The following is a 14,337-nucleotide window of genomic DNA, read 5'->3' as shown; positions in this document are numbered from 1 at the left end:
ACTCAATGAACACAAGATCCTCCTGAAGCCCCATAAATACTATTTTCTGACTTATGAGAAAATGTTGGCTTTTGAAAGTCTTAAAAACCCCCCCTATATATTTATATTTATATCTACATTTACATTTGTATTCATATACTATTCTCAAAACCTTTATCACCTGACAAATATATTTACTAGAATTCTAGTCTTGTGAATTCAATTCAACAAATATTCCTGCCTGCCTACTACTGAGTAAGTCGTTGCAGGAACCATTGGGCTAAATGCTGGGAATATAAAATAGATCCCATATACACACACATAGCTCATGTGTGTGTGTGTACAAATATACTGTCCACTCACACATTGACAGATACGACACATGAGGTTTGAGTTGAATATAAAGGGACAGACTTTCATTTGGGTTCAGTCTTAGCATTCCACAAAGAAACATGCAAATACACAACCTCCAGGTGTCCCATGATCAACCTCCCCTCATCTGTTTTACAAGTAAAATAGAGGAAAGTATCAGAGAAAAAAAATGGTAACAAGATTAATTCCCTGTGAGGTGGATGATAGGTAGAGATCATTTTTATTTAACAGAGTCACAGGTGTTAGGGCAATTGTCAGCTATGGAATTTTGTAACTCACTTTGTAAAATCCCATGACATAAAAACTCAGCCTTGCAAGCTAGCTGTTTATTGAGCAGCATTGCTTTCCATCCTGGACTGGCCAGGGCGGAGACCATGAGAAGGACTGGGTTTCACAGTGATGAGCCTGGGTGGGTAAACACCGTTAAGAGAAGGCTATTGCTGCAGAGAGAGAACATCCACTCAAGGGTGCTAATGACACCGTTCCTCTCCTGAAGCTCATCTCAGAACTACCACCTCCTCCCCTGCCCCCCTGCTCCTCCACACCCAAAATGAGAGGCTGGTAAAGAAGAGAGTGGGGAATTAGTATCAGTGCCACTAGACACATACAGATACGTGTTCCTTTTTCTATCTGAAAGATGTTCTGCCATTAAGAAACTGAATTTTAATTCAGGCTAAGCAATCAACTCAAATTCTCGTAAAGATTTCCTTTCTGATTTTTTCCCAGAAATTAACACATAATTTCTTACATAGTCACAGAGTACCTTGAACAAGGCCCCAATGTCTCCCAAGAGAGGAAGTGCAATCTGTGGATAAGGAGAAAAAAACCCCAAATACATGTAATTATACATATACAGGCCCACGATACAATACAAACATAATGAATGCAGATATTTTCCCTCAAAACACCAGTCCAGCTGAGATTTGTCACCATGGTGACAAATGGTAGGGCTTAGAAGAGTCTCACCATCAGGATGGTTGGCCAACATGATGTTTCCCATCCAGAAACAGACACAGGACTCGGGCAGTGCTTTGGCCTCGTGTCTTAAAGCATCCTTTCAGAGAGACACCGTAAACCCCAGGAATGATTTAAAGGTTCCCAGTCAATGCACATACACACATGATTCACTCAGCAAGGGAGTTAAAGGCCACGATACGCCTCTGCATGTAACTTATAATGGCACATGAGGCTCAAACGGTGGAGGAGGATTTGTGAGACAGAAACGAGAGGCCAGATTTGGGTTTTATTATACAAAACTCTTAATACAATGTCATATACCATATGGCTTCATAAATTATAACTGCCAATTTGGAGGCTATTTAAAGGGATTTCACTGTCACTCAAAGCAAGGTTTAACCTAAAATAAAACTTTGGAACACCCATTTAGTGCCTAAACCTGTTCTGAAAAGCCTACTCAAGCCAGTTTTGTAATTTAACCATTCCAGCATTCTTAAACCCACCGAATCAATAGATATGTACCATATTGTGGGAAACTTACCTGCAAACTTTCATTTAGAAAAATGAAATTCATTTAGTCACTAGCATTAGAAAGAATAGAATCTGTGGCTATGTATTTTAACTCAATTTTCCATGGGATTGAGACATTATACACCAAGGTTCAGCTTGGGGCAAAAACTGTACAGCTGAATTATACCCTCAGGAAATAAGTATTCGTCACACACACACAAATGCTGAAGTAGCTTGAATTTTTCTCCCCTCTACAAAAAAATGGGGATAAACAAAATCACTCAGCAGTCACTGAGCATTCTAATTAGTTTGGACAGCAAAACTTGCTTGGTAGGCTGTTTGGCTTCTGGGTGCATTAAAGATACATAAATCAGGCACAGTCTGTCAACATACCGGGTCACCTGGGGGGCCTGGCAGACCTGGCTTTCCATCCCTCCCAGGAGCTCCCTGAAAACAGAAGCAGCATGTTCAAATCTTTGCACCTCGGCACAGGTTCAGATTAAAACAGGTGTTGGGGAGAGGGAAAGTAGGTAAAAACTGTCCTTACATCATTCCCTGGGGTCCCTGGAGCTCCTGGCAACCCAGGGAGACCTCGAGGACCCTGGAAAAGGGGGAATATAGTTACTTATAAAGATAGTCTTTTAGTAATTGCCCCCCCACCCCAGTCAGCAAGATGGATTTGCTGTGCCAGATCACTTGGTTAAGTAGCTTACCTGAATCCCTGGCTCTCCAGCTGGGCCTTGGGAGCCCTGAATAGAAGGAGATTCAGTGATGAGAATTCTGCTGGGAATGTCCATAGATTACCCAAGTGGGATAAAGGGCCAAATACTGTAATTTACATAGTGGACAGCAGGGCTTGCCACCCTGCACACTCTGAAACCTCTCTGCAAAGCTGGCCAAGAGTTCCGGGTGGCAGGTGAACACCTGACCAGATGCAGTGCTGGAAGCACCACTGTAACTGGTTCAGACACCTGGGCCGCCCCCGAGCCCGCCATCGGTCCCTGCCCACTCATGGGCACACAAACAACACGCCCAAGTTCTGTCTGCTAGACACTGGCCGGCCACAGGGTAACCGGCTTGGGGCTTCCTTTCCTTCCTGCTTTTTACTGGGAGTCATTTCTCTGAAGAAATTGCCAGAACCAGTGTTCAGTGACGGGAACTGGAAATAAAACTTCAGTTATTCTTTTCTATGTTAGAAAACTGGAATTTGGGGTAACTAAAATGAGGCTGGGAGATTATCAGTGAACCTAATGATGACAGATCCATCCCCATCTCATGACCATGGACCCCTGGATGAGGAACTGACTCATCACCTGGGTGAGTAAAGAGCTGGGGTCTCAGCACCTGACTTCACTACCTGCTCACTGCCTTTTCCCTTCTTACTTTTAAATAAATATTCATATTGTCAAAGCTACCTTTTGCTCCCTTTCTATTTATACTGTGTGCTTAAGTTATTTTTTGTTTGTTGGTTTATTTTTTGCTTCAACCTCCTTCACTCCCCTAATAATTTCCTGACCTACTTTTTTACTTTGTTTAATCTCCCATCTCCAGTGGTCTTTATATTCTCACCCTGGAAAATCAAACACCAGCCACACACAATATAAGCATTCACTATTTACATCTTCTTTTTTTTTTTTTTTGCGGTATGTGGGCCTCTCACTGTTGTGGCCTCCCCCGTTGCGGAGCACAGGCTCCGGACGCGCAGGCTCCGGACGCGCAGGCTCAGCGGCCATGGCTCGTGGGCCCAGCCGCTCCGCGGCATATGGGATCCTCCCAGACCGGGGCACGAACCCGTATCCCCTGCATCGGCAGGCGGACTCTCAACCACTTGCGCCACCAGGGAGGCCCCTATTTACATCTTCTTTTACCTCTCACAATAATTTCATTTCAAGGCCAATCCCCAAATTAATGTCTTTAGGATAACCATCTATTTCACTTTTCTTGTCCCAAAATCTTTTATCTTTTTTCATAGTAAATAAAAAGTTTTATCTCTTACTGCTATTTAGTCCACAAGTATGCATACAATGATCATTATTATCATTATTACCCTTATAGCTAAAACACATCAAAAAACATTCTATTATTTGTCTTAACTATCAAAACTATCTCTACTCTCTCTTCTCTAAGATATTACATAGAGATTTTTTATATCATCTCATTTATAGGCACTCCATTCACTTTAAAAGTAACTTTTCATTTTATTCTAATTAAAAACAAACAGTAATATATAATAACCTAATATTGGGCATTCTCATAATCTTACACTCATTTGTACTTTTAAATATATAGAATGGAGGAATAAAGTGTTAAATAACTTCCTCTAATTCAAAATCAGTGTATGTGTGATTAGCATCTGTAAGTCAATAAACAGTGGGTACCTTCTGTGCTTAGGATATAACCACAATGTCATTAATTCTTGCTCTCTGACTAGGATTTTTTGTATATCCTCTGACCATTTCACTCTTTTCTCCATATTCAAATTTGTTGCTGGATTTTATTTCACAACATTGGGTCAACAGGGTTTCAAAAACTTGATTGAATTTCACTTACAGTTCGGCCAGGAATTCCTATCCCTGGGGGGCCTATGTCACCTGGGGAGCCGTGGATACCTGGCAGTCCTCTTTCTCCCTGTGCAATTAGATGCTTCTGTTAGTGTGAGGCTCAAGGGACATGGATTTTCCAGTTATATTTCATTAATTATTAATTCTTTAAAAATTATCTGTGATATTTTTACCTTTGGCCCTCGTGGACCAGGTGCTCCAGGATTTCCATCTAATCCCTAAAAGAAAAAGAAGAGAAAAGGAAGTGAATACATTTATTTTCCTAAAAAGTTTAATTACATCTTAGAAGTCATAACTCAAAAATATTTCATTGCTCTTCATCTTTTTTGAATAAACCTTTTCTGTAAAATAGTAAAGAAGAGGGAACACAAATTTCACTAGGCTACAGATTTTGTATAGTTACTTTAAAATATAAGATTTTTTCATCTTTAAAATGAGGCATCTGATATTGGGAAGTATTTATTACTATTCATATAAAAGGTCAAAGGGGATGAGAAAAAAAGGCAGATGAAACAGGCATATGGGTTGGATTCTCCAGCTATCCAGTTTTCTATGTCCTGGGATTAGCCCAGGACACATGGACATTTTTTAAAGATGACCACCTATGGCTATATATGCAGAGCCTCTAGAAGGGAAATTTCAGGCAGTTCTTCTGTTTTAAGATATTGTCCAAGGAAGATTTATGGTTTAAAACTAGCATACCTTACTAGGCTTCACAGGTTCCTAAATAGTCCCTGCAGAAGCTTCAGGGGCGCCTATGAATCTCCCAAAATTGTATGAAAAATGGTGCCTGTATGTGCATTTTCTTCAGATGAGAGCCCTTTGCTTGCATCAAATTTCCAAAAAGATTAGACCTCTGATCTAAAGAATGAATACTTCTTTTTCTGCAGACCTAAACATTCCTATGCCTGTGATCTGAAACTGGGAACACACAAACAGTAATTAATCAAGTTTCAAAGGAAATGTTAGTAAAAGGATTGGTACTTACTGGTTCCCCTGGCAGGCTTTTTCCTGGAGGACCAGCCTCACCTTTTGGACCTGGAAGTCCAGGAGGGCCTATAATCCCACCTGGGTCTCCCTGAGGAAACAAGGGAAGATTCTCACTTCATCACTCAGGTTCATGGTGGGACGTGTAGAGGCAGCAGTTTCCACAGTATTAAGTTGTCATCATAGCCAGTCACACTGCATTCTCTCACCCATTCACTCACTCATTCCACTGTATGTACTGAGTGTCCAATCCACGCGGACACTGTTCTGTTATCTTAAGTGCACCTAGATCTTGTGGTGAGCTATGTTACAGTAGGTTTATAGTATCATGAAATGTATGTATGTGTATAAATAGATATGCAAAAAATATAAAAATCTATTCATACAGTTCTTTAGATGACCTTTATGTTTTCTTTAAGTTATTCCCAAGTAATAGTTCAGTACTTAAATACTATTTCCATGTAGACATCAAGAAACAGGTCCTGAGAGATTGAGACTTCTTAGGTCTATACCTGAGTTGTTAGCTGAGCCTGAAACAGGTTTTTTGAGTCCTGAGATCTTCAACTCTAAGGCCGTTCATTTTGTCACATTGCATTTTCAGTGCCAGAACCCGGGCTGCCACAGTGTCCAGGGATGACACTCACGCCATAGTTGATGCGAACATCTATCTCCTGCACAATCCCAGCTGCCCTGTCCTGTCCTTTCACTCCCTCAGTGTCCTTATGACCCTCTGTCTCTTCCTCTTACCCAGCTCCTTAATACACAAAGTGAGTGAAACGGAAGCTATACCTTTTCTCCCTTAATGCCTTGTTTTCCTGGGATACCGTGTTCTCCTGGCAATCCCTAGAAAATTCAGAATAAAAGGGAGAGAGCAATTAGAAAATCTCTTATTGTAATAACATTTCTATCTGTGAGTCTCTGTCAGGAGAACAGAATTTTAACATGTAAACTACATGGGAATGTGTTGATTTTGGTCTGCTGCAGAGAGAAAAACCTTAATGAAAATATGTGGCTTGTTGTTTCAGGTGAGATAACCTGAATGTAATGAGAAAAAAACTAAATAAAGGAGACCTGAACTAAATGCCCTATCCATATTACTGCCAAAAGGCATGGAAGAATGGCTGATGGTGGCATCACACTATGACTCAGAAAGACAATGGAGTAAATAGAAAGTATGCTTTTACTATGATTTGGCAAGAAACTCTCTTTTATTTTAGTCTCTATTTTAGCTTTAGCCACTATCACTTAATGTCATTTCTTGGGCATCTTGTGGCTCCACCTGTGCCACCAGCATTTTGTTTCTTTTTGTAAGATGTCTCCATTAGGTACACCTGCAATGGTTCACTAAATGGCTTGGTGGGTGCAGCAAAAAGATTTGCTTCATGAAGTGAATGTTCAAAGTACCAAGTGACCAAACGTGCTGAAAGATGAACCCCTGGAGGCTCAGTCAGGGAGCATGGAGAACAGAGCAAGATGTCATGGGGCTGCTCCCAAGGTGAAGGGAAAAGGAGAGATTCTAACACTTGCATGGAGGGTACTCAAATCATGGCCAGATAGAGATCAGTGTCAAGAAGTGATGGTCAAGCATTTTTCTCGTTTTGCTCAAGTGAGGATTGATAGTGAGGTTTTGGCTCCCAAGATGTCAGAAGGCTAGGGAGATTGTCCAAGAGACACAAAGCTGACATGGGGGAATGGATAGGAAAGTGCATTTATTCAATCAAAAAACAGAAGAATACACATTCTTTTCCAGTGCACATGGAACGTTCTCCAGGATAGATCACATGCTAGGCCACAAAACAAGTCTCAACAAATATAAGAGAACAGAAATTATATCAAGCATTTTTTTCCAACCAATATAGTATGAAACTAGAAATAAATTACAGGAAATAAAATGGGGTAAACACAAAATTGTGGAGACTAAACAACATGTTACTAAAAAACCAATGTGTAAATGAAGAAATCAAGAGGAAATCAGAAAACACCTCAAGACAAATGAAAATGGAAACACAACTTTCCAAAATCTATGGGATACAGCAAAAGCAGTTCTAAGTTTATGGTGGTATAGGCCTAACTCAACAAACAAGAAAAAATCTCAAATAAACAACCTAACTTCCCACATAAAGGAATTAGAAAAAGAAGAACAAACAAAACTGAAAGTTTGAAGAAGGAAAGAAATGACAAAGATCAGAGAGGAAATATTAACTAAAATAAAGATCCCCAAACCCCCAAACAATAGATAAGATCAATGAAACAAAGAGCTATGTTTTTTGAAAAGATAAACAAAATTGATAAGCCTTTAGTGAGAGCTCATCAAGAAAAAAAGAGAGGACACACATAAGCCAAATAAGAAACGAAAGAGGAAAAATGACAACCATTACCACAGAGATGCAAAAAATCATAAAAGAATACTAGTTATATGCCAAAAAATTGGACAACATAGAAGAAGTGGACAAGTTTCTAGAAACATAAAACCTTCCAACATTGAATTAGAAAGTAATAGACAATCTGAACAGGCTGGTCACTAGTAGTGAAATTGAATTTGCAATAAAAAAAAAAAAACCCTACAGCAAGCAAAAGTCCAGGACTGGAGAGCTTCACAGGTAAATTCTACCAAACATATAGTGAAGAGCTAATGCCTTTCCTCCTCAAACTATTCCAAAAAGTTGAAGAGGAGGGAACACTCCCAAATTCATTCTATAGGACCACTATTACTCTGATACCAAAACCAGACAAAGACATTACAAAAAAAGAAAATTACAAGCCTATATGAATATAGATGCAAAAATCCTCAACAAAATGTTAGCAAACTGAATTCAAGAATCCTCAACAAAATGTTAGAAAACTGAATTCAAGAATTTATAAAAGGGATCATACACCATAATCAAGTGGTATTTATTCCAGGGATGTAAGTACGGTTCAATACCTGCAAATCAATCTATGTGATGCACCACATTCACAAAAGGAAGGGTAAAAATTATGATAATCTCAAAACATGCAGAAAAAGCAATTCACAAACTTAAACATCCACTCATGATAAATGCTCAACCAAGTTGGTACAGAGGGAACATATCTCAACATTATAAACACCATTTATGACAAACTCAAAGCTAACATCATACTCAGTGGTAAAAAGCTGAAAGCCTTTCCTCTAAAATCAGGAAGAAAACGTGTATGCCCACTCTCACCAGTTCTATTTAACATAGTATTGGAAGTCCTAGCCACAGCAACCAGACAAGAGAAGGAAATAAAAGGCATCCAAATTGCAAGGAAAGCAGTAAAACTGTCACTATTTGCAGATGCCATGATACTATACATAGAAAGCTGTAAAGTCTCCACCAAAAAACTATTAGATGTAACAAATGAATTCAGTAAAGTTGCAGGATATGAGATTAATATATAGAAATCTGTTGCTTTTCTATACACTAATAATGAAACTATCCAAAAGAGAAAGCAAGAAAATAATCCCATACAAAATCAAATGAAAAAGAATAAAATACCTAGGAATAAACTTAACCAATGAGGTGAAAAATCTATAGTCTAAAAACTATATAAAACACTGATGAAGGAAATTGAAGAAGATATAAAGAAATGGAAAGACCCTGTGCTCATGGATTGAAAGGATTAATACTGTTAAAATGTCATTACAACCCAAAGCAATCTACAGATTTAATGCATTGCCCAATGCATTTTTCACAGAACTAGGGTAAATAATCCTAAAATTTATATGGGACCACAAAAGACATCACATTGCCAAAGCAATCTTGAGAAAGAAGAACAAAGCTGGAGATATGACACGCTCGGACTTCAGAGTATATTACAAAGCTACAGTAATCAAAACAGTATGGTACTGGCACAAAAACAGACACATAGCTCAATGGAACCATAGATAGCTCAGAAATAAACCAATTATTGGTCAATTAACCTATGGCAAAGAAAGCAAGAATATACAGTGGAGAAAAGACAATCTCTTCAATAAGTGGTGCTGGGAAAACTAGACAGCTACATGTAAAACAATAAGTTAGAACATTTTCTCACACCATATACAAAAATAAACTCAAACTGAATTAAAGACCTAAAGGTAAGACCTGAAACCATAAAACTCCTAAAAGAAAAAATAGGCAGAACCCTCTTTGACATAAATTGTAGCAATATATTTGGATCTGTTTCCTAAGGCAAAGGGAACAAAAGCAAAAATAAACAAATGGGGCCTAACTAAACTTAAAAGCTTTTGTGCAGCAAGGGAAACCATTGACAATCTACTGAATAGGAGGAAATATTTGCAAATGATATGACTGATAAAGAATTAATATCAAAAACATAAACAGCTCATAAAACTCAATATTAAGAAAAACAAACAACCTGATTTAAGAAATGGACAGAAGACCTGAATAGACATTTTCCCAAAGAAGACATACAGATGGCCAACAAGCACAAGAAAAGATGCTCAACATCGTTAATCATCAGGGAAATGCAAATCAAAACCACAATGAGATATCACCTCACACCTGTCAGAATGGTTAACATCAAAAATTCTACAAATAACAAGTGTTGGAAAGGATGTGGCAAAAAAGGAACCCTAGCGCACTATTGGTGGGAATGTAAATCGGTGCAGCCACTAGAGAAATCATTATGGAGGTTCCTCAAAAAACTAAAAATAGAGTTACCTAGTGATCCAGCAATCCCATGCTTGGTTATATATTCAAAGGAAATGAAAACAGTAATTCAAAAAGATACATGCACCCCAATGTTCTTAGCAGCATTATTTATAGTTGCCAAGATATGGAAGCAACCTAAGTGTCCATCAATAGATTAATGGATAAAGAAGATGTCATATACATACACAATGGAATGCTACTCAGCCATAAGAAAGAATGAAATTCTGCCATGTGCAACAGTGTGGCTGGACCTAGAGGGTACTGTGCTTTATGAAATATGTCAGATGGAGAAAGACAAATATTGTATGTTATCATGTATATGTGGAATCTAAAAAATAAAACAAATGATTGAACATAACAATATATAACAGACACACAGATATAGAGAACAAACTAGTGGTTACCAGTGGGGGAAAGGGAAGGGGGAAGGAGATAGGGGTAAGGGAATTAAGAAGTGCAAACTACTGTGTATAGAATAAATAAGCAAGTAGGATACATTGTACAACACAGGAAAAATAGCCATTATTTTGTAATAACTTTAAATGGTATATAATCTATAAAAATATTGAATTACCATAATGTACACCTGAAACTAATATAATATTGTAAATCAACTACTTCAATTAAAAAAAGAAAAAAGTACATTTAAATGGTGTGAGGGTGTGTATGTGTGTGTGTGTGTGAGAGAGAGAGAGAGAGAGAGAGAGAGAGAGAGAGAGAGAGAGAGAGAAACAGAATTGTGAGCCCAGTAAAGCTAGGTTTAATGCAACCGGAGGACCTTTCTCCAGTTGCATTATATAAGTATTTTCAGCCAAAAGACTTGCCCATTTTGGAGAATGTTGCAAGAAGACAACAACAGAAGCTTTGGAAGTTTCTTACTTGGATGGAGAATTGAACCAAAAGCCATGTGTAATGATGTATAATGGAAATGCTAACTTGGGTTTCAAAGACTGATTTGTTAGGCTAATATTCAAAAGGACCTCGTATGACTATATGAAGATACTAATGTTCTCAATAGCCTCTGACATTAGGTGTGCTCAGTTTTATTGGTAGAGATGACCCATGCCTTTGGAAAATGTAGTATAACTCAGTCATATGAACAGATGTTGATGTTCTTTAAAACATGCTTTAGTCTCAATTCAATCTCCAAATATCAAAGATACATGCATCTACTACACATACAGTATCTCCTGGTGGTCCTCTGGGTCCCATAGGGCCTGCGGGTCCTTGCTGACCCTAAATAGAAGGTGATATGTACTTTAATTTGATAAAAATTAGATTGTACCTGAATATATGTAAAACATGGTGTGACCTTTATCTATAGAAAGATCGACTTTCCACCATCCAGCCTCCTCTATATAACACTGAAATGTGCTTTGGGCCTACAAAGATATTTTCAAGATGTCATTTAAATGAGTCTGTTCTCACCAGTAGGTGAGGCCTGGATAACTTGCCTTACCCACTGGTGGGGGCATAACACACGAATCTCTCCAGCACCTCCCAACAGCTGGTCTTCTTTGGGACGCTCCTGTAGAGTCCTGCATGGGCAACTCAAACACTTCTGGGCTGCATAATTTTGGCTTAGGAAATTGAATCCTGAATCCTGTTCTCTTTGAGAATACAGCTCAGGGTCATAGATGTGGCTCACACTGTTTACTCTTAAAGCTTTTAGGATGCTATTGTGAATATGGTCTAAAAAGAGCTTAAAAATCCCATTGTGATCCATACGGCACAGTTACCATGTATGTAATAAATGCGGCCAATGTGGGGATGGGGAGATCACCATGGAAACATGATAAAGTCTCTGAGAACATTTGTGACGAAAATGAGTGGTCCATCAGAGTTCCTTGTTTTACAGAAATGGCTATAACTTCAGAATAATATCCTCATTCATCTCAGTTATTTCTTATGTACCTTTAGTCCTGAGCTTCCTATTACACCAGGGGGACTAGGATCTCCAGGCTCGCCCTAAACATATGGGTGGGAAGGAAAGTGAAATGGTTACTTTAACTTTTCACAATCTCATTACATTGGAGATGCAAGAGAAGGGTGTCAGGGGATTACCTTTATTCCCTGTGATCCTTTTATTCCAGGTTCTCCCTATAAATGAAATAAGGAGCATACGTGTAATGTTTAAATATGGATGGAGAAAAGCATCTCTAATGCTGCAATTCATCTACTTCCCCACTAGCTGACATACAATAAAGGGAAAAATTATGGAAGACATGATGAAGTCAAGGAGGGTTCATTCTAAAATATGATTTAAAATAATTATTGCTAATACATAAACAATAATTTCCTATTTTTCTTTCTCCTCTATAACAGTTTTTTTCCCCAATGCCACTTTTGACACTTTAACCATCATGGTCCATTAGTGGTCACTGAGTTTCCTACTTAGGTGACATTGTTATAATTTGCCGCCAGTTCATCTTGTATCTCAAGAGAAGTAAAACTGCAGATGAGGGCGAAAAAGAAAGAGTAGAGTTTAAGTTGATATGTCATGGAGATTCTACTTTCAGGTGTACGTATTTAATGGAACAAAAAAACACACAAAAATTAAGGTTACACAAGAGAGGACAATATTGGCTATAATGAGTTTGCTTTTCTTATATTCCATGACTTATCATTGATCCTTTCTTGTTTGAGAAATCCAATTTGTATCATTAACAAAATTTTTGAAAAAAATCTGTATCTTACATATTAATTTTGTATTTTAAATATCCTTAGTGTATACCTTTCATCATGTTCATGTCCAGTCACAAATAGTAATGGGTTAAAGAAAATATACACTACCCAAAGCCAATGTTGAAGTGTCATCACATGATAACACTTAACAAGGTTTAAAATTTCTCATTTATCAAAATAAAAGAGTCAAAATTCACAGAGGAAAAAGTAAAATGCTCAGGGAGCTGACCTTATCAAATATATTAGACTCCAAAGTAAACATACTAGAAATCAGAGAGAAAGAAATCGATGAAGCAGAAAACCCGAGAGTGATAAAACATCTACTTACTCTATCTCCCTTTTCGCCTTTTGTAAAGGGTTCCCCCTAGGAAAATGGGTGGAAAACAGAATCATTTATAAACACTTTTAGAAATAATTTCTCCAAACCCGGATGTGGGTAAATCCTGCAGACCAAACTCAGACTCCATTGCAAACAAGCAGTGATCCAGAGTGTCACATTGTCTGCCTATGCAGCTTAGAAGGACCATATGAAAATGAATTTAAAAACCTTTTCATATTTCCAAATGAACAGTAAGTTAATCATTTCAATGTTATTTTGAGAATCCTGAGTGGTTGACAAATTACAATGCTGTCCAAGGCCAAAGCTTCCTCTTGCATGGTTCACATAGAAGATGGTCACACACACAGACAGACACACACACACACACACACATCCAATCAGAGGCAGAATGAATGTGAAGTTGCCAGAGTGATCAGTGGAAGGACATTCATTTGAATTTTTCCAGTTACTTAAGCTGGTGCTTAAAAATACAGAGTTTAAATTAGTGTTTAAAAATGCAAAATCATTATTTTAAAAATACTTTACTAATTTTCATTTTTCTTTTAATGAAAATGGCTTGAAGCAGTTAATTACTGGGTGAATAACAGTACAAGTCTGTGGAACTGATACTAGTCCTTTTTTTTTTTTTTTTTTTTTGCGGTACGCAGGCCTCTCACTGTTGTGGCCTCTCCCTTTGAGGAGCACAGATTCCGGACACGCAGGCTCAGCAGCCATGGCTCACGGGCCCAGCCGCTCCGTGGCATGTGGTATCCTCCCGGACCGGGGCACGAACCCATGTCCCCTGCATCAGCAGGCGGACTCTCAACCACTGTGCCACCAGGGAAGCCCGATACTAGTTCTTGTTGGGTCTAGGTATGAAGGTTCTGGGGAGAGACAGAAGCTTTGAAGGAATGCCCCTTATTAAGTAACACTCTCCCTGTTGTCACTGTGTTACTAACACCACAACCCATCCTTAACACACACACACACACACACACACACACACACACACACACACACACACGGGGAGGCTTCCCCTTATTAACTTCTGTTCTTGAAGGTATGTATCATGATGTCATTTAACCTTCACTACAGGGCTGTGAGGGAGATATTGTCCCATTTCAGGAATGAGGAAAGAGACTCAGAAAGTTTCTAACTGAGTTACTTCCCCTACAACAGCATTCACCCACTGTATGTTCCCTTGTTTATCTCGCCTATAAACTCTGTGAATGTAGAGACATAATTCATCTTGACTATCATAGCATCTCTGGGGTACACTACTGGTGTTGAACAAAAGTTTATTAAATTAGGG

The 14,337-nt window shown here is 38.5% G+C and overlaps 1 protein-coding gene across 1 annotated transcript in view; it reads right to left on the bottom strand.

The window, feature by feature from the left end:
- Nucleotides 1-14,337, bottom strand: part of COL19A1 (collagen type XIX alpha 1 chain) — a 364,353-nt gene that overhangs the window by 54,603 nt on the left and 295,413 nt on the right. The window contains exons 19-30 of the mRNA XM_060114554.1: nt 13,035-13,070; nt 12,086-12,121; nt 11,936-11,989; nt 11,204-11,257; nt 6,156-6,209; nt 5,368-5,457; nt 4,553-4,597; nt 4,369-4,446; nt 2,532-2,567; nt 2,366-2,419; nt 2,212-2,265; nt 1,115-1,156 (exon numbers count right to left, since the gene is read on the bottom strand). Of these exons, the coding sequence (XP_059970537.1) occupies nt 1,115-1,156; nt 2,212-2,265; nt 2,366-2,419; nt 2,532-2,567; nt 4,369-4,446; nt 4,553-4,597; nt 5,368-5,457; nt 6,156-6,209; nt 11,204-11,257; nt 11,936-11,989; nt 12,086-12,121; nt 13,035-13,070 (633 nt within the window). The remainder of the gene's footprint in view (nt 1-1,114; nt 1,157-2,211; nt 2,266-2,365; nt 2,420-2,531; nt 2,568-4,368; nt 4,447-4,552; nt 4,598-5,367; nt 5,458-6,155; nt 6,210-11,203; nt 11,258-11,935; nt 11,990-12,085; nt 12,122-13,034; nt 13,071-14,337) is intronic.

Source organism: Mesoplodon densirostris, chromosome 12, assembly GCF_025265405.1.
Source record: "Mesoplodon densirostris isolate mMesDen1 chromosome 12, mMesDen1 primary haplotype, whole genome shotgun sequence".
In the NCBI taxonomy this organism is placed as follows: Eukaryota; Metazoa; Chordata; class Mammalia; order Artiodactyla; family Ziphiidae; genus Mesoplodon; species Mesoplodon densirostris.
This window is presented reverse-complemented; position numbering and strand designations above follow the sequence as displayed.